This window comes from Paramormyrops kingsleyae, chromosome 7 (assembly GCF_048594095.1).
Source record: "Paramormyrops kingsleyae isolate MSU_618 chromosome 7, PKINGS_0.4, whole genome shotgun sequence".
NCBI classification, from domain to species: Eukaryota; Metazoa; Chordata; class Actinopteri; order Osteoglossiformes; family Mormyridae; genus Paramormyrops; species Paramormyrops kingsleyae.
In genome coordinates, this window is record NC_132803.1 from 15,322,216 (window position 1) to 15,341,899 (window position 19,684).

The window sequence follows — 19,684 nt, forward strand, 5'->3', positions numbered from 1 at the left end:
TCAGCAGAGCGCTGTGGTAGCGAAACACATTTATCACTGCCTTGTTTTCCTCTTTTAGTGCCATGTTTATCGTTTCATCCAGTCAACATGCCCTTAGCAAATTAAACATCTATTTCTACATTTCACTGAAAACAGCCAATATTTTGGTATCAGTGTCATATTTTTGTGATTTTACTATTAGCTGCAGATTTTAAACTTTTCTCCAAAGGCATTCCCAGTGTCCCTGCATTTGTATCGCTTATATTTATAGTTCAAGTTGAGCGTTTTTCTCAAAGCAGGGTCCTCAAGATTTAAACCAGAAGTCTTAATTTCTAGCAATCAGTGCTGTGGCATATGCATGTTTTGCATGATAAGTTTATTTCATCGTATATAAGTTTATTTTATTATTTTATTATTAAATATATCCTAACTATACTAACTTCTTCATCTATTCATTAACCTACAGATTGAACTGAAATGAAGTGCAAATTAAAACAGTCCCTTTTAGCATTTGTTTTGTGAATTATTTATTTTAATTTACATTCAAACAATGGTATATGAGATAAGGACAGAATGATACGTGGTGGGTATTGATGCTGTTATTGTACCTAACAGCTAAACATAACCAGGCAGATTGCAGTTAACAAGCCCCCAAAGAGCTAAATCTGAGGAATAAAGAAAAACTCTTTGTTATTGTCATACAATAACTGCTCATGGAAGACTGAATTCATGGGGAAAGGCCCACACAGTTATTCCATGATTTTCAACATTTTTATAATTGTTAAACTTTTCATGTACAATCCAACAGTCAGCAACAAAGACAGTAACAGGCCCCATTGCCATTCAGGGTAGACCCACAGGGTGTTTGCATAATGCTGCAGGCCTAAATAAAGTGTATCCTCAGTTTAACAGGGACACCCCCACCATATAAACCCCAAAGTCCTGATCACCATCAGTTTGTGAACTTGACCCTATTCAACAATACACTCTTAATGGGAATGCATTACAAAGCATATTTTTTATTACCATGTGTTTCTCTTACCAATTCAGTTATAAACCAAATTAAGACCAGATTATGATACTCACTGCACAGTTGACCAGACGGGAGTCACTAACATTCACTGCATTTTGGTAGCCAATGGTCAGCAACTAAATTCAGTTTGGGCTTTAATCATGAACAAAGGTGATTTTTTTTTCAGGGTTTTTACGAAAATTCCTTTACCCACTGTAAAAGTCTGTGTGTGACTGCCGCTCTGAAAGCCTTCACAGTCTTTGCATTAAACCCTCTGTGAGTACAGAGGCAGACTGTGAGGTCACTGACACTGACCCCATCACCAATTAACTCCTCATGGTCACAGGCTGTTGATGTGAAAGTTCACCTGGCAGCTTTTCTTGGTTGAAGATGGAAGAAAAGATATGCTATTCAGTGCTACCCTGACCTCAGCAACTACCGGATAAAGGCACAGGATAAGTCTTAACTTGGGTGGCCCTTTCCATTCCCCAGGGCATCACTATAGAGTTGCCAGAATTGTGTCATAAACTTGTGGGGCATCAATTTCTCCTGAAACTACTATTTGCCCATAGTCACAATTCCCAGCAGAGCCAAAAGTGTAGCTGACCCTGACGATACCACAAGTTTTTTCCTGGTTACCTTTGGTTAACTAGTTTGTTTCTGCTTAATGAACACCGACAATGGTTACCGTCAAACCATTTCATGCATAAGCGAAAAACAGCATTCCTGCCAAGTCACTATTTCCAATAGGATAATGACTTTTTGGAAACAACTGGAATAAAGATTTGGCAATAAACAATCAGTTTTCAGGGAAAAAAAAAAGTTTTAACAGTGTTTCACAGTATTGCCAGGTACTTTATAACAAACATGGAAAACACAAACAGACAGGCAGAAAAAAAATGAAAGCTAACCCCTCCAGAAGATTCAAATAAAATGGTAGTGCAGCACTAATTTTATGCATCAAGCCCCTTAAGCAAGAAAATCAAGTCACAGTGAATCACAGAAAAGAAACAAAAACAATAAGAACAAACAAGTGTTAGTGAAGCATGTATTAAAGTGGCGAAACATCCACTAGCCAGGCTGTATTCCTATACTGTTATATATAGTTGTCTATTGTGTGAATAGTGTCTCATGTCACATGATTCATATAATCCTGATGTTATTTAAGGACAGCACAAGTGAAAAACAATGACAATAAAAACATTTTCTGCCAATTACACCCTTACCAAGGCCCCACTAATGCAACAGATGTGACTGGAAACGAACCAAGCAAGCCTAACTGATCCCTCCAGAGCTGATGTCTAGACAAACCACAAAACAGAAGACACAAAGTTGCTCCTTTTCAACTCATTAATTAAACAGCCTGCTACTAGACAGCAAGAATACTATCTGTATAACTACAAACCTTCTGTAAGTATTGTTAATACATAAAGAACTGACAGGTAAGAAACACTGACAGGAAACGAAAAGGTGCCCATCAAGTGAGGAGTCCTTACGAGAGTCAAGTTTGCTTTAACGTTAGCAATAATGTCCAACACTGGTCTGACTGAAAACGCTGGAGGCAGGAGGTAGGGCTGCTCGGCCTCGTCTGGCACCATCACATCACCACTGGATGTGGGACGCAGTCACATCTCTGCCAAGTTACATGGTATGATACAATCAATCAAGGAAAGGTCAACAGACTTACAAGAATACACAGTAAAGGTACAATCTGCTACAAGAGTAAAATCTGAATATTTATATAATTATATATACTTTAAACATAAGAAGCATAAGAAGAATGTTTTAGGTTGTGCAAGTTCTTTCGAAAGATGGCAGAACAGCTGATCATTTGAAGACTGTCTCGAAAACTGGGCACTTGTGGGTATTCAGCCTCTTCATTGCCTTCTTCAGCTCCTTGCTTGACTTCTCCCACTTTTGGATGCTCGTCAGAAGGTACTTCTTGTCCACTTTGCGGCCCATGATCAGGTAGTTGTTGGTCAGGTGGTCCAGCTGCTGGCAGGGGCAGTCAGCCCCGTTCTTCAGGTAGAGCACCAGGTTCTTCAGGTCTTTTCTATTCAAGCTTCCTAGCTTCAATACCTTCTTCTTCTTATGCAGGATGACTTTGCGATCTGAGTTTTCCAGTTTCACTTCCTTAACTTTAGTCTTGATGGCTAGAAGACAAAACAGCAAAAAAGAAGCAGGCATCAGGAATGAGGTAATCTTCTGATCAGATCTCCATAGAAGTAGGGCTCTACAAGTGCTGAGTACAAATTATCAAAGCTTGAGTCATCAAAGTCTTACACTTACAAAATACCCCCAAGCTCACTCAGACTCATAGTGTATAAAGAAACACTGGCTTTGAAATGAGGATTCTCAGTAACCCCCACTGTCTCATGCAGGGTCTTTTCCAGTCATCAGCAAGTATCCAGCCACCATGTCAGAAATTACTCTATCAATAGTAGTAATAATACTCATGATGGAAGCCATGCTTAAGGCGTCAGAACTCAGACATGAACTATATCATCATTCCTATTCGATTATCAACTTCACAGGATGGTTGAGCAAATTCTAGGTTTTCTGTTCAGTTCTCGGGTTGCATGCAAGGGTATCATTTGTAATGTGGGTCATATTACTCTGTTCAAAGCTGCTGTTAAAGGTTCACTTACAAACACATAAGTTCTTGCTTTCAAAAGAGTCAATTTTAGACCATTGAGATCAATTATAGAAGCTCTCCCTTAGAATAAACATTCCAGTCATTTTGGAAAGTTGCACAATGGATATAGTGAGGTAATGTGGCTCAGGGGAGTGCTTTAATTAGAATGCGAGCTGCATGATCCTGGAGAAGGGGGCAAAGGTCTTCACGTGAGACTGTTGAAGGTGAAAGGGGGTCACGTGCAAGGGGTGTCAATACCAAAGCCCAGATAGTTCAACAATGGGCTCAATCAGTCAAAAAGGAGTTCTGCCCAGAGGAAAGAGACAGAGAATTAAGGAAACAGGGTGAGAGTGAGAGGTAGGTATCTGGTATTGTTTTCTGACTGAATTGACAATGAAGAAACCATCAAGGTGGAATCCGTTATCTGGGGAATTTATTTCCCGATGGAGGTCTGTCAGCACCTCCAGCCGTAATGTAACCAAAGGGATCAGCACCTGAAATATGTCCCTGTATCTCCCATATCAACCGCTGAAAGCCTGAAGAGTCCTGCCTCCCCTGAGGTCGTTGAATAAGAGCCTGGACATGCCAGGATCGGAACAAAGGAACGAAGATGAGACACATAACATGAGTCCCTCTGAGCTAACCTGGCCATGTACCACATAGTTATCTGATGACCCTTCACCTTAAAACATATCAGGGTGGACCAGGCCAGGTGTTATCTGAAACGCCAGGCAATTTGGTTGGCTTGCTTCACTGTGGCTCCGCTTCCTTTCAACAGTGAAAGGCAATCTACACTTCTGGTCCCTCTAATCTCTCCTGCCCTCTAATTTCTTGTTGTCACAAGACCATGCCACAGTTCCTTCATTCCCTCCAGTCTGAGGAGCTCTCCTCAACCCAAAAAAGGAATGGAAATAATCCCTTCAACCAACTTCCTGCCCAATCCCCCCACCCCCAAGCTCAGCATTTCTCAATCTCTCATCCTCCAAGCCTGGCCCCCATGGTTCAATAACTAACCCTCCACCTGAACAGAAGCTGACACAGTAGCCTCTCCTTGCAAGCAAATCAAACATTCACCCCGTCCAAGGAAGTGCTCCATCACAAGAATGACGTTCCCCTGGAGCTTCATTCATAAAAATGGTCACCTTTAACCTTTTTTTACCCCCATTGAAATTAAATGCAGAGTAAGAGATATATATCACTGACAGAATTTGCCAATGCTTTCATTATCATATGGCCTAAGACCTAAGCGGCTGCTTGTTCGACAGTTGAACCTGGTGAGTAAGGATGAGTATGACTGACACATGGCCTGACAAGGGCCCAATGACTGCCCTTGAATCTCCGGAGTTTTCCCCACCCCCTTGGGAATCCATCATGTGCTAAGCAGTGTTATGTTAAACATTAGTCTGGAACACTTATCTCTTTGTTTGGTAAAGCTGTCCTTACACAGGGGGGAATTTCCTCTCGATTGTATGAGCACTGTACACAAGGATCAATCACAGTTTCAAGTAAAAACAAATGACTCATAATCAGGTTCAATTTTCTGGGAAAGTGCTTAAAGTTCTGTGGTTTTAGGTTTGGTGCAAATGAGGACCTATTTGTCATATGTGACCTCAAGCCGCCCTTCTGAGTATGACCTGAGCCCAGAGAGCTGGGGTCTGAGACCCACGACGAGGTCCCTCATCTGCAGGCATAGTGAGGGGGTAGAAGAGAGCCAGGTTCTTTTGTGAACTCCAGAGCACATGGCAGAGAATGGACCTTCTGTGTCATCCACCTCCAAGGGATGTATCTATAGTCAGAGGGACAGGACCACTTTCAATGGCCAAATGAAAAACTAAAGCAACATTTTACAGTGTGAAGAAAAAAAACTAACATATTATTCTTACTGCATTACCGTTAGGCCATGCATAAACACTTTAAACCATTTTAAGAGATATAAAGCATACATTTGACCTTTTTATAGAACCAGCTATCTTCTGGAGTGACACCTACCCTAGCAGCCAAAATCTTGAGGTCCAAATCCAGACTCTTAAAACGCAATTTAATATTTCATTACAATAGGCATCCATCTCCTTGGTCTTAAAGGAGAATTCCATCCCAAAATTATGTTTGAAAAAGATCTTTCATAAGGTATCTGAGTAAAGATATATTATTTCATGAACATAAAACTGGCCTTTTGCTTTTAATACATTAGTCTTGTTTATAAAATATGTCTATGGGGAATAAAATTTTACAACCCATTATTCCCATTTTATTGCCTGAAAAAAACTAAATATGTGGGATTCTGTTTGGATTCTTGTAATGCTGAACATTGTAAACCACATAAAAATGACAGAGCTTTGCTTTGACTAAATGTGACATTAACAAAAATACAGCCGAAAGCAGAAAGTTTAGTTCATGAACTTATCTTTGCGGCAGACGGCAAGTTACGGGGATCGGCGAATGACTCCTGAGGGTGACAGGGCCACAAACGCTGGCTTCCTGAACCAGTTTGCAGTGGTAATTCTGCAGTGCACATTACAAAACAGCCGCCTTGGTGTGTGTCTCAGCATAAGATACTGTACATAATGTTCATTATCACATTTTACATCCTTTCCTCCCTATTTTTTGCACCACCACATCCGTGTACAGATACATATAAAATTTAAATATACATCTTGTTTTGGACTATACGGAAACATGTCCCTCAAACACCGAGCATTAAAGCATGACCACATCCAAGTGGGTATTTTAAAAAGCCTGTTAGAATCAATGTTTATGCTTCGCAGATGTCTTCATCCTGCCAATCAGCCCAATTAAACAGCTAGTTTTTTAAAACGCCTATGACTCGGTCACTTAAAAATGTACCATTAAAGCTCGCCTGTGGTAATTCTAAGCACTAACGTCATACTTATTAAACTTGTCGATCTGCTACCGCACAATAAACATTTTGCCTACAGCGCAATGAATACTGTTTTAGTGAAATACCTGACACAGTATTGCATACAAAACAAAAAAGTTCGCAAATAACGCATTACCAATACTGACACTACATTTGTGCACCTGAAACTATTTATGATTAGGCCTATGCAAGCAAGCATTTCATTGTACACGGCACTCGTACTTGTACACATGACAATAAAAGAATTGAATTGAATATTGTCTGTTATACAGAAACTACAACGCCTTTTTTTCTATGGGAAAAACAGCCAAACCTAACTAAGTGGTACATTTCTGTACGTGCTCGGCTTCATATTTATGTCTCAGCATCACAATTTAATAACACGACAGTTGCATTTTTAATTTAAATGAACTGATATTAATCAGATTAACACAGGTTGTCTCTGCTGAACTATGTTGAAACTGGTTCAATGAAAACTGCTAGATGAGACCCAGCCACAGAAATAAAGCAGAACAGAGGGGGAGTATAATTTACGCACCTATAAGATCCCCGCCGTAGTTCAGCATGCATTTATAGAGGTAGACTAGACTGTGCAGAGATATATATACATACGACTGTGCCAACAACAAACCTTAATTTATTTTGATCAAGAGCTGAAAACGAAATTCAGATGCACCTATTCCTTTTAGCAAGAAAAATTGACAATGAAGTTTTGCACAATGTTTTATCCCCTGTGTTGGTTACAGTGGCAATTAATTTCAGGAATTTCTAAAGGCAAATCAAAAATTAAAGCAACACCAACTTTTGTTTTCATTCACCCCTTAAATGATTCACCCGTCAAAGACATGGTACAATAAAAATAACAGCTTTTTCGAGTGAATCATTTTTATATTATATATTAAACTTTAAAAGACTATGAATTTTTCTGACATAAGCTGATCTGGATAAATTAAAATAAAAACTGAAATAAAACTGCTCTGAAGGAATTTTACAGTTTAATTTTAATGGTGTAGCAGATAGAGATTTTGAGGTCATGTTATCTCATTAAACTGGTCGTTGTCAAGCTACCTTACTGGTCCAGCTTTATACCCTGAAGGTGTCAGGGCCTGAGCATCACATCATAATCTGAAATTTCATTTAGGATCTACTGTTTGGCTGTGGAGAGAACATTCTCATAGTCATATACATTTCATATTATTGTAAAGCTTGAACCTAATTTTGTGTGTATAAATGTTTGTGTGATGTAACGAGACGTGTACTATTTTTACTGGACTAGGAGGATAATAATAAAGAAAACCACTGTGCCTCTTTTATCTTTCGAGCTGTAACACTTAGTTGTGTCCTTCAAACTAAAATGAATTGTGGTACCACTGGCAACCCAGTAAAGAATTAAAAATGAGGTTTCTTCACAGTGGAGCTTAAGATTCTTACACCGCATGGGCCTTTCTGCCTGGACTTTGAATGAACCTTCTCACTGTCTACTCTTGTAACATTTTTATAGTGTAGGACTTAACTGCCTGGAGGTCCAGCCTTGCCAGTTCTGTTTGGACAAATCCAAGCCAAACTCCGGTCCAGGTCAAGTTCTGAAAAGTGTTTTTCATTTCATTGTTAACAGCCTTCAGCATTAAACCTGGCCTGAAAATCCCAGCCGAGGCTTGCGTAGGCATCATGTTAGGTGAGTAGAAATCACCAGTGTCCTCGTGCCCAGTAACTGAACAAAAATACAAAGCCATGTTGCTTAAGGACAGCATAAACGTTTGTTGTGATGCACTAACAGCAGCAGAAGGCCCTTAGAGAGGCAGGCTGTTTAAGCATTTGGTGTCAGTGAGGTAAGGAGGGCACAAGGAAACACTGCAGTACTCAGTAATGCACTGTAACACAAGGAAACATACTGCAGTGCTCTGTAATACACTGTAACACAGGAAAACAGACTGCATCGCTCTGTACCGAACTGGAACACAGGGACTGCAGGACACTGTAACACAGTGAAACACATGGCAGTGTCCTGTACATCAAAATGAATGCACCACAACAATTATGCGTGCCCAAAAATATTTAAATGCACAGCAAAACATAGTCAACACAGCCAGACGCAGTAAGACGGAGCAGCACACTGTGCTGTCTGATATCACATCACCTCTTTCCCCTACATGAAGATGCCCAGTCCTATTCCAAGCCACAGTAATTCATCCATGGTACAGCATCACTTGTTAAATCATTAGATCATTCATTGTGCAACACTACTTATTAAGTCATTAACTCATTAGTTGTGCAACTTTAGGTCACACCTACTACTAGTTTTCTATACTAAATGGAGTTTTGGGGTCGAGTTGGGGGCTGTTGCCACACAGCATGTCCCCACATGCCACCAGACAGGCACTGGGGCATGCCAAAGCTGTGCCAATAACATAAACGAGCTGTCACTGCAAGAGCCCAAATGGTGGACCACAATTCCTCTTTCAAAGCCTGATTTCGCTAAACCCCACAATTCTACATATGGCAGGAATAATCTTAGCCTGGCAAACTGCTCTGTTTTTTATAAGTGTTGCTTCTTTTGTTCATCAGGCCTGTTCATGTCCAGCATAGGAACAGAGCTTCTTGTTTGGGAGTCTGTCTGCTTGGCTCATTTGTAGACGTCTTCACCTGTAAGCGAGCTGCTAATTGGAACAAAAATGACGTTTTTATTGAGCTGTGCTTTTTGATCTTTTACACATCAATGTTCCCAATTACTGAACATTGTTAGTGTGACCAAATAGTTTGCCTATTACCAAATATATGCTATTTCCATGGCCAAATGTTAAAACCAACCTTATTTAAAAAATTAAAAAAAAAACAGATTTTGCGTTGGAAGACCATAAGCACCAAATGATAAATCAAATGTATTAAAATCCACTGTTTGTGTTTGGAAATCATGCATCAACCATGCACAAGTCATGGAGCAGTCATGAAGAATGACACAGAGCAACAATGGCTGATAGTATGATATAAGATGGGCTGGTGTGCCAGTTTGAATCATGTGCCAAGCAAAGTAATTTCACCATTGGGTCCTTGGGTAATGTCCAGGCACCCAACATTTCTGCTCAAAGAATCAGCAAGAACATTCCTGGCAAAACAAAGCGGAAAGATGATAGGTTCCGATATTCTTGCTGAAAACAAATGGAATATGAGTTTATTGTGCAAAATCAGAATTTTCTGTGGCCTGGCACCTTGAATTAATTAGAAAAAATGATATCTATGAGCACGCTCACGCACAAGTCTACCCCTCACAATTAGATGGGGGGATGATGAGGAGACAATGAATGGAGGTATTTAAAAAGTGCCATTCCGTCTCCTGCATGCCATGCTCTCGCTCGCTGCCATATTTCACCATGGTTTTAAGGGTGTGCGTGTTGTACGTCGCCGCGAAACCCAAAAGCGGGACAAACACAAACACACACATTGGACTATTGTATAACTATGATTCATATTATTGAAAACAAATGGAAGATATGGTAACAGGACGAAAGAGGGAAATCACATATACGGCACAGTGACACAGCAACACAATGCTGAAAATGGGATTCTGGTTCCATTACATGACATCACACTTTCTCTGTCACCATCTCTTCATAAAAAAGTCCCTCCATGCCCCGCCCCCAAAGCCCTGGCCCGCCCAGTAAGTCTTCAGTGATTGGACGGCATGTTTGTATGTAAGTCGCATCTTGGGAAGGAGGTGGAAACTGACCTGGGTGGCCAAATGGGAGTGAGTAAAAGCTGCTGGGATGCCAGGGGGGGGGGGCATAATTTATTGCCCGGGACAGCTGCTTAATGAAGGGTGTAAGTGTCGTGGGGAATTACACCCAATTCATTCGTCACAGGGTATTACACCTTTAAAGAGCTTGATGGAGCATCACATGCCTTTATCAAGGCTACAGAACAAGCCCCAAATAGCGGTGGGGGTTGTAACTTGCAGTTAATGACCCCAAACTTATAAGGGACTCCACAGCTAGTCTGTCCAGACCGTGACCCTTACGAGCAGCGTGTTCCCTCTGCATCTCCCAACACTCACACCTTCTCCATATGCAGTACTCAGATATCTTTTTGCCCCTATGCTGGATACCTCTGGGATCGTTCATGCCCCCCATGTATCTCAGGGTCTTATTTAAGCGTATTTGGGTAAAAACTTCTGCTAAAACTGGTTGTGCTGTGAATCCCGGATTTAACCAAAGAATCACTGAAAGATTCCCCAGGCTGCAGCTGCAGGTAGAGTCAACTTAACCCTCTGGAACTTCACCGTGGAAGGTGACCTGGCAGCAGAACATCTACATGGCATCTCGGGGAATGCAGACTGAGGTACATCATGCACACTACCCTGCCTCCACGAACCATGGCAGAAGGTGTGCTCACCCCCCCCATCCTGGCCAGACCTGCCAGGCACTGAGACCTGATGAAATGGCTCGACTTCAGACTGCTCAAAGTCTCGTAAATTCTTCGGTAATCAGAGGCAGCCCTCCACACTCCTGCATCTCACTTGACTGGGCAGAGGAGGTTGGGGTGGGGGGGGATCATTAAGCGGGGAAAGGGGGAGAGGACTGCCAAGAGATGGGGAAGAGAAACATTTTAAGTTTCTTTTTGATCTCTCATGAAGTTCTTTCTGGTTCCAGATCTGTCGTTCTCCATAGACAGTGTGCCATCAGGGGTAAAGAGCTTCTTTGTCTGTGAAGTCACCCTAATGTCCCTGAGAAGTAGGCAGCACCAGGCACTAAGCCCTTCAAACACAACAAAGTTTGGTATCTTTGCTTTCCTCTGGTCCTTTGTTACCTTGCTGAGGTCATAACACATGTGATCCATTTTAATCTTCTCTTCCTTTCCTCTTGCAGACCCATCAAAACTCACAGGATTAGGTTTAATCCCAGTTTTTTTTTTGTTCTCGTCCTGAGCTGACTGGCCAAACTGTCAAACCCAATCGGTAATTATGAAAATGCTTGCGTCACGTTAATTAAAGAAGTGAAACATGCCTACTACAGGAAATGGCTCGGCTCATTACTCATCGAAGGTGGGACTTCATCTGTCTGAGCAAACAGGATCTGGATCTTCCCCAAAAAGCCCCTCCCATTATTCCCAGCATGTGACGGGTAATGCCCCACACTTCACCAGCAACCTGGGTGATGTGGCACAAAAGCTGGGGTTGTGTATGATTGTGGGTGAGTAGTCTGCGGTTCTGTCCAGAAGGTTACTGGCTTGAGTCCCATGCCCAGTAAAGTAACCATATAATGATTGGGCCCTTGAGCAAGGGCCTTAACTGTGAAATGAAGTATCATTATATTCTTGCTCAATAAACATTTAATCAATTTCATCTATTTATACAGCTGGAAATTTTCACCAAAGCAAGTCAGGTGAAGCGTCTCACTCAAGGCTATGAGGGCCCTCTGTTCTTGGGATGTATTTCGACACCCGAAGCTCTTTCCCCTGCCGTGGAAATGTGGGGAGGTGAGATGACTTACCGAACTCACTAGCGCACACGTGCTCCAGGATGATGTCCATTTTCAACTGATTGTCACATGGTGGACAGACAGGCTCTGTGGCTGTGAAAGAGGGAGAAATGGGGATATGGTTAGGGGGGGGGGGCTGAGGGACGGGGTAGGGGGGAGTCACAGGGCTGCCGCTCCTCTATTATTCCGTCCTGCTGACTGGTCTATACAAACCAGCAGGTTTCCAAAACACAGAAGGCAGTGATTGCCCCGGCGGATGCAAATCTAGCACCCTCATCAGTGCCGCCCGCTGACATCAACACCCAAAATGGGGGTGGGGAAGGGGGGGCACTCCATGCTAATGTACGTGGGCTCCCTGAGCAACTTCAAATGTTTATGTTTTAAAGTATTTGCCAAATCAAGACTCATTCCGGCACAGAGGTTTCATCCTGAATACTTCTGCGATACCATAACGAAATTCGGAAAGCATTTCCCCTGTTGTGCAAGCTGGGAGGAGTGTGTTCGGGAAGTGAACAGTAAAGCAGCCCTGGAGCTTTGTTTGTGTGCCAATGTGAGCTGGACACCTCATCAGGCTCCTCTGAAGGTGCCTGAAACTGCACATTATTACTGCATTGTTCGTTAAGATAATGCCCTCCATACACACAAACATTTAAAGTTTGCAGTTTTATATTCCAAAACTCCTTTTTCGGTGTTCATTATTTGATTTGACTCACCGATGAAGCAGAATTATAGGAATTACAGCATCAAACATAGTTCAGCATTACCCACTAGGGCCAGCAGGTGGAATGGCAGTTAAGGGCATAGAAGTAGAATTAGAAGGCTGTCCAAGTCCCAGGCTGCCGTTTGCTGTTATACAGTTGAAGACGCATAACTGAATCGCATCTGAATTAAGATGTCCAGCTGTGGCAGCAGCTCACTTCGTAAATCACATGCAGTCTGCTCAGCATGAGTGAAAACTGAGGCACCGTGGGCAGGTTTGGCTTAGTTTAACAAAGACTACATGGGCTCTGCTAATCAGACATGAACACAGCAAGAGGCAGCAGGAGGACAGACTCAGGAAGACAGTCAGACGTCGGCATTCCTTAGCTTTATAGTGTTACTAGTCATATTTTCCCTGTCTGATGAATATAATAATAACAATTACTCCCCTCTTTTCTTTCTCCTTCTATTCCTTCCTTTCTTTCTTTTTTCACTTTTCTCTTTTTATTTTCTCTTTCCTTTCTTCTTTCCAAAATGCAGGGACACACATGTGCCTTTTACTGTACTTCTGTTGCCACTGGGTCATTCTCAGATGGCACTATTCCACTGGCATACAGGAACCAAGCCGTACCCAAACCGTACCGTGAAGAGACACTAGCTACAGGGTGGTTCCAGCAGGCTTCGGGCTTCCACTATAGAAGGGTCGGCTCGGTGAAGGTGTCGCCAGCTTAGGAGAGCAACAGTGATGTATAACCAAAATCCTGCTAGCATGTCTGTGACGATCGCCATGCTATGTTAGCATCAAACATTAGCATTAGCTTGCGTAAATATGCATCACGAGTAAGTTCCATTTGAAAATTTTCAAGTTCCAAGTTATCGGGAATGCCTCGCAATGTGCAATACTACTAATAATGAATAACATAAAGAATATACACTTTTTCCTTCAGATAGCCCATGCGCAGAACAGCGGTATCTCTGTGCACCAATCAGATGATGGTGACGCGACCAGCTTGGTTGGGTCACGCTTTCAGCCCTGATAGTACGCCTTGCGGTATGGCTCGGTTTTTGGTGACAGTGAAAAAGTGTCAAGAGTTCTCTAAACTAAGGGTTGCTGCTTCTTACGGGAGGTGTTAAGGTGGTGGAGGTGTTAAGAGAGGCAATACACAAGGTCCCAGTTCAGTCACGGCGGATGGGGGAGGGCACGAGCCTGCTGGATTCAACCGTTCTCCACACTAAACCGAGTATGTCATTGTCAACAGGGTGATAAAGACATCAAGGGCCTAAACGGCTAACAGCCCCAGTGAGTAGCATGCTAATTAAGGAAGGACTCGGTATGAGACGTGGACAAATGGCCTGTCCAGTTAAGCCGACACACAAGCCCAGGCTGCCCCCTTTGCACGCTCCCCTTTGTCTGCTTTCATGCATACAATTACACGCTGATACTTCCTCCTGAGAAAACACGCAGAAGCACTAGTCCATGTCAGCTGTGTTTCTTCCAAGCTTTCTCCATTTTTTTTTTTTCACATTTCATGAATAGGTGCATTAAACTGTGTCACATTCAACTGTACATCAACTTATTTAGCAAAAGCTTTTACGCAAAGTGACGTGCAATTGAGGAAGGAGAGTCAGACAGTCCATGGTGCAACTGGTCCAATAGTGACGTCACTTTGCCGACCTGGGATTTGAACTGGCAACCCTTCTGATTGCAGGCACAGCGTCCGGACTAGCCGAGCCAAATACCACCTGCGTTAAATGAGCTGCAGTTCTGGAACCAGAGATGCTAGATAAATTATGATTTCAAATCATATGTGTACACGGAATGGAAATTATTTTGGGGAAAAAAGCCAAACTACGAACCATCAGCTGTATTTTCCTGTTGCCCTGAAATATATAACAAGGAGACGCAAAAACATCTTTACATCTGCTGGCCTATACTACTGTACAGGAAAGGCACAATGTTTTGAAACTGTGTCAAATCACAAACACAAACACAATGCTACAGAATTGTGGGGGCGTTGTGGTGAAAGGCTGGACTTGAGATGAGACATTTCAGGTTCACTTCTCGGGATTCTGCTGTTGTACCTGCACAGGAGGTTTCAAAATCACCCCCCGTGTGAACTCCAAGCAAGATGCATAAGCAGATGTAAACACGTAAGACAGAAGCATGTAGAAGCACTTTAACCACACAGACATGAAGCTCAGGTGGGCACGGATCATTTGATGTACATCCTCACAAAAGCGCACACCCACACATGTAATTTGCTGACCGGAGCAGGGAGGGGTTAATTTTTACTCCGTGGCTACATGTCTGATACATACATCAATAGTCTGAGGCACACACGCATCTCCAAGGTCCAAAATCCTCCCAGCACCCCCCACCCCCTGCATCAGGTAACGGGCCAGCAGGATGTAGGGTCACATCCCTCCCTCCATCATCCTGTTTGAAAAGACACACTAGGGATCGACTCTCAGGCCTGCATTTCAGTTTGCTGCCCCCCCCCCCACTGCTGAGTGCCTCCCTTCTCACAGAACGCAGAGTGAGGCCTGGTGACGACCACCAAACACATGAACGGCCGCTTTTGACATTATCACCTGGGACAAAAGCCAAACACTGCTAAAGCCATGACCACAACCAGCTCCTACTCCGCCTTATACCCACTGGGTGTGCATAGCATCCCGTAAAATGCACACGACTCTGCGCTTCCCTCCACACGGCTGTAAATTGGATTAATTTCTAACTGCAATGCTCCATGGCGGATCAGAAGGCCAAAAGAAAAAAAAGCACGTGAACTGTGTAAGGTCGTCAATTCTGAATCAAATGTATTTTAACTTAGGTAGCAGATAGCATAGCTTGAATGAAAAATGTTTTTCTAAATCCCCAAAATACAGATATAATCTTCTGGTTAAGTATCGTGGACCAGTTGCTCACCCTCAAACTTCATCCTGTACGCAGTTACATGAAAAAGCAAAGTGCTATAGGCTGGAGGATGTGGATAATGATGTCTGAATAAATAAACACGGTAAAACTGTTTATTTATGAGGAAATGACTTGACGCCTTTGACTGAGTACCTGGGATGCGCCGTTTGGTGGAGCTTGCGTCAGCATGTTGAATGCTTTGATAAACAAGAGCTCCTTGAACCTTAAAAAGGTGCGATTTTCCCATCTGCATCAGATTTGCATAAATTATCACCCACCGATGGCCCCTGTTGCTTGCCCAACACAGGAACAAGGCGAAAATGGTTAAGGATGAGACTGTGAGATACCTAAAGCAGCATTCTGCTAATTACTATAGAGCCACATGCAATTTGGACGAAAGTGCAGCTCATTGATCCAATTTCCACCTGCCCCACCCATAGCTTCTGCGAATACAGTTCTGTCAAATGTCATCAAATGCATGTATCTCCATCACCCAAGCTGTGGGGACCTTTTGTACCATTATATATTTTGCTATGAGAGTGGAAGCTTGGAGCCTGTGTGCAGGAGTGGTGGATACCCATCTTGTAATACAGTATTTCCCAATCCGCTCCTCGGGGACCCACAGTCGGTCCACATTTCTGCTTCCTCCCAGCTCCCTGCCAGACAGTCCACATTTCTGCTTCCTCCCAGCTCCCTGCCAGACAGTCCACATTTCTGCTTCCTCCCAGCTCCCTGCCAGACAGTCCACATTTCTGCTTCCTCCCAGCTCCCTGCCAAACAGTCCACATTTCTGCTTCCTTCCGGCTCCCGGAACTGAAACGTGAACTGTTTGCGGATCCCCAGGGACCAGATTGGGAAACATAAACACAGGTGGAATGGCTGAACAAGTCAAACAGCCCTGAACACAGTTAGAGTCTTAACATCATGGGAAAGTCACATGACCTACATAGCCCCAAAACTGGCCAACATTACCGGCCAATTAGATTTTCCCTTTTCAGCTTTTGATGTTTGTTTATGGTTTGTTTATGGTGTTGAGTTCTTACAGACACTCATGTTTGTTATGTCAAAGTCATCAGTTGTGAATCACAAACAAACACTGTCCCTCACTTCTTCCTTCTGCCAGTCCTCCAAGGGGACCACTGGAAAGTTACCATTCGTATCTGAATCACTCCCTCATGGTAATGAAATCCAGCTCCTGCCTGACATTACATCCAGCAGCACTGAGTGCCGTGCTCGACTGTAGTTGCCCATGTTCTGGTACAGGAGGTGGGCAAACGCAAAGAAATCACATGACCAGATGACCAACCCCCCCCCCCCCCCCCCCGCCCAAAGCAGCCTGCTAAAAGACTAAAATGACTACCAGCTGTTTAGATAACAAATATAATATTGGTTTCAGATGAGACTTATGGGAGGAAAAATAAAATCAGGATCGGGAAAGGAGCTTCCAGGAAACACTGTAGGCCTCGAACCACGTCGGAGACTTTATATCACAGGCGGTGAGAACTGGACACTTTAAATAATTGGCTGCTGTGTGGCCAATGAGAACATCCGTGCCCTTCCTAGCCAGAGTGACAGAGCCCTGTCTGACCTACTACAGGCAGTTACTCATAAACGGCCTTTCAGGACCCTGGGTTTTGGTGACCCTTTCTCCCCCAGGAAAAAGGTGTTAAAAACTGTCAAACACAACTTAAAACACATTTAGTAGAAATGCTGTCATAAAAAATATTTTCTGATTGACCCTTAATTAAAGCCACTGCCATGGACGTAAAGGGCATTTCTCAAGAAAGTATGCGAGAAATATTTGTAAGAAATACATGCCTGAAAATGAAATTCACACAATTTCAGGCTTATGTGCTTCTGAGTAAAGGCGTAAATCTGCATTACTAAAAGTACTGAGAATCTGTCACCCTGCAAGTAAACAAACAATGGATGAGTACCAATGGTTGAGTATCAATCGTACTGTGTGCCACTCACACCCTGCAATCCAGTCACAAACAAAGAGGTATAAGTCTGGTCAGCTAATTTTTCCTATACCACCACACACATGACCCACTGCAGGTTTGCTGAAAGGCAAAACAGGCATTTCCAACGTGGTTTAACCTGGTGCAGAATGGCTGTTAGGGAAAGTCGGACCTTACCTGCAGATCCAGAGGTATCCGTGGCGTTGGCGCGGCTCATGGCGATGCACATTTCTTCGTCTTTGGGGAACTGGCTGCAGGAGAGCATCTCGGGCCAGGGGAAGCCAAACGCCTCCATGATAGGGGTGCAGCTGTCACGAACAGCCTCGCAGAGCCAGCGGCAGGGCATGACGGAGTGATCCAAGCACACGGGCGCAAACAGCGAGCACAGGAAGACCTGCGTGCCAGGATGGCAGCCCTTGTGCACCAAAGGTACCCAGCTGCCGGCCTGCTGCTTGACCTCCGCCAGAGTCTCATGTTCCAGCAAGTTGGGCAGCAGCATCTGATTGTAGCCCACATTGTGGCATAGCTTCAGGTCACTGGGGATGTCAATGCATTGAGGCTTCTTCCCATAGGTGGGGGGATTATATGACTTCCATGTAATGAATTCCTCCTCGGAGGTCTGGGTGCATGTTATGCCCAGTGTTAGAACGAGGACCTGAATCAGAACAGCCGGTCTCCGGAGGAGAAGCGAAGAGCACTCCATTTGCTCCTGCAGGGGAAGAGTGATGTCAAAGTGAGCGTGGAGAACTTGCTGAATAGGAGTTAAAACCACGGCTTGCTCCTGCTCTGCAGCTGTGCAGCACTGACAGACCAGACCGGACCCGACCACACCGACCGCCTAGGTGTCATAGAGTAAATCGCGCGCAGCCCAAGAACAAGAGGAGCCTCGGAAGCACCTCCTGGCCAATAGGAGAGCGCCATTGCCTTTTGACACGCACACGTAAATCAAAAGGCTGATTTAACACGCAATTGTCACGGCTGGAGAGCGCAAGATTTATGTAAAGCAAATCGCAACGGGGTTTACGCTCGGCGCAATTTTCTTTTTATGAGAAACTTAGAGGAGTCGGATCTTACTGGTTACTTACAGGATTTTACTGATGTAGCTTTGGTAACGCAAAGTGTTCAACGATTGCTCCGCTACTCCGTTACGGAGATGTCACTTTGGATCTGTTTATTAATTTTTAAATGTCTTGAATATCATGACTGATAAAATGCATGCATCGGACAGAGTAAATAGTGAAAAACCCGTGAAATTTATTTATCTATCGGAGTAGAATTTATTGTGAGATAAAGAACAAAAGGGAAAACGGCAGAAGTTAGGTAAAATAAATAAACGGTCTTACCTGATCAAACCGTGATTCTCACCGTTGCAGGTTCTCCTTACATCCAAACTTTCAAAACAGACGTGAATATCTTTTCCTTCGTTTCTTTAATCACGACGTTGATATTCAAATTAAGGAAACACCTCCGAGCCGAGGATCTGGATCTCCTCCCTATTAGGAGTCCCTCGACTTTGAAGAGTGTATGATTTGTATGAGCTGGAATGCAGATTGAGAAGTTAAATAACCAGGAACCACTGGGAAGGAGAATGGGCTGGCGTGCACTTTATTATTTCCATCATTTGCAAATGATGTAGTTTATCTAGATCATAAATATGGACGTGGTGGCATATGGATTAATGCACATTTCGTTTTTAAAAATGAACTGCGCAATAAAGTGATGTTTTGGGTCCCGCGGACTCGTGGAGAAGATGTTTCTGCTTCAGCAGTATCTCGGTTTTACTACACTACGATAATTAACAGTCTATTGTTGTGAAACAACTTAGAAGTCATATATCTGTCAAGCCGGATGTGGTTTCTGCAGCTTTCTGAGACAGTATAAATGCGTTTGCTGCATTCCCCCTCACTAATGAAATAAAAGGTTACAAATGTTTAATACATTTCATCACCACGGTGTATGTCGTTTAACTCCTTTATTGACCCTATAGTACAGTGTTTTAGTCTGTCTTCGGCGATGTATAAAATAAATAAGCCTAGTAGTTTGGCTATATTGTTTTTCCGCGGGTACTAGAGACAGAGCTCAGTAAGAACTCAAACATCTTACAGTAAGTGAGCTGGTTGTATATCGCATGG

The 19,684-nt window shown here is 43.3% G+C and overlaps 1 protein-coding gene across 1 annotated transcript; it reads right to left on the reverse strand.

Moving 5' to 3' along the window:
* Positions 1-489: 489 nt before the first annotated feature.
* LOC111849857 (secreted frizzled-related protein 1-like) lies at positions 490-19,104 on the reverse strand. Its single transcript, XM_023823121.2, has 4 exons — positions 18,896-19,104; positions 17,730-18,261; positions 11,988-12,068; positions 490-3,144 (listed from the first exon to the last, which is right to left on the reverse strand). Exons 2-4 carry the CDS (start codon positions 18,253-18,255, stop codon positions 2,819-2,821), a joined length of 933 nt encoding a protein of 310 aa, XP_023678889.1. The 5' UTR covers positions 18,256-18,261; positions 18,896-19,104; the 3' UTR covers positions 490-2,818.
* Between the last annotated feature and the right edge of the window lie 580 nt (positions 19,105-19,684).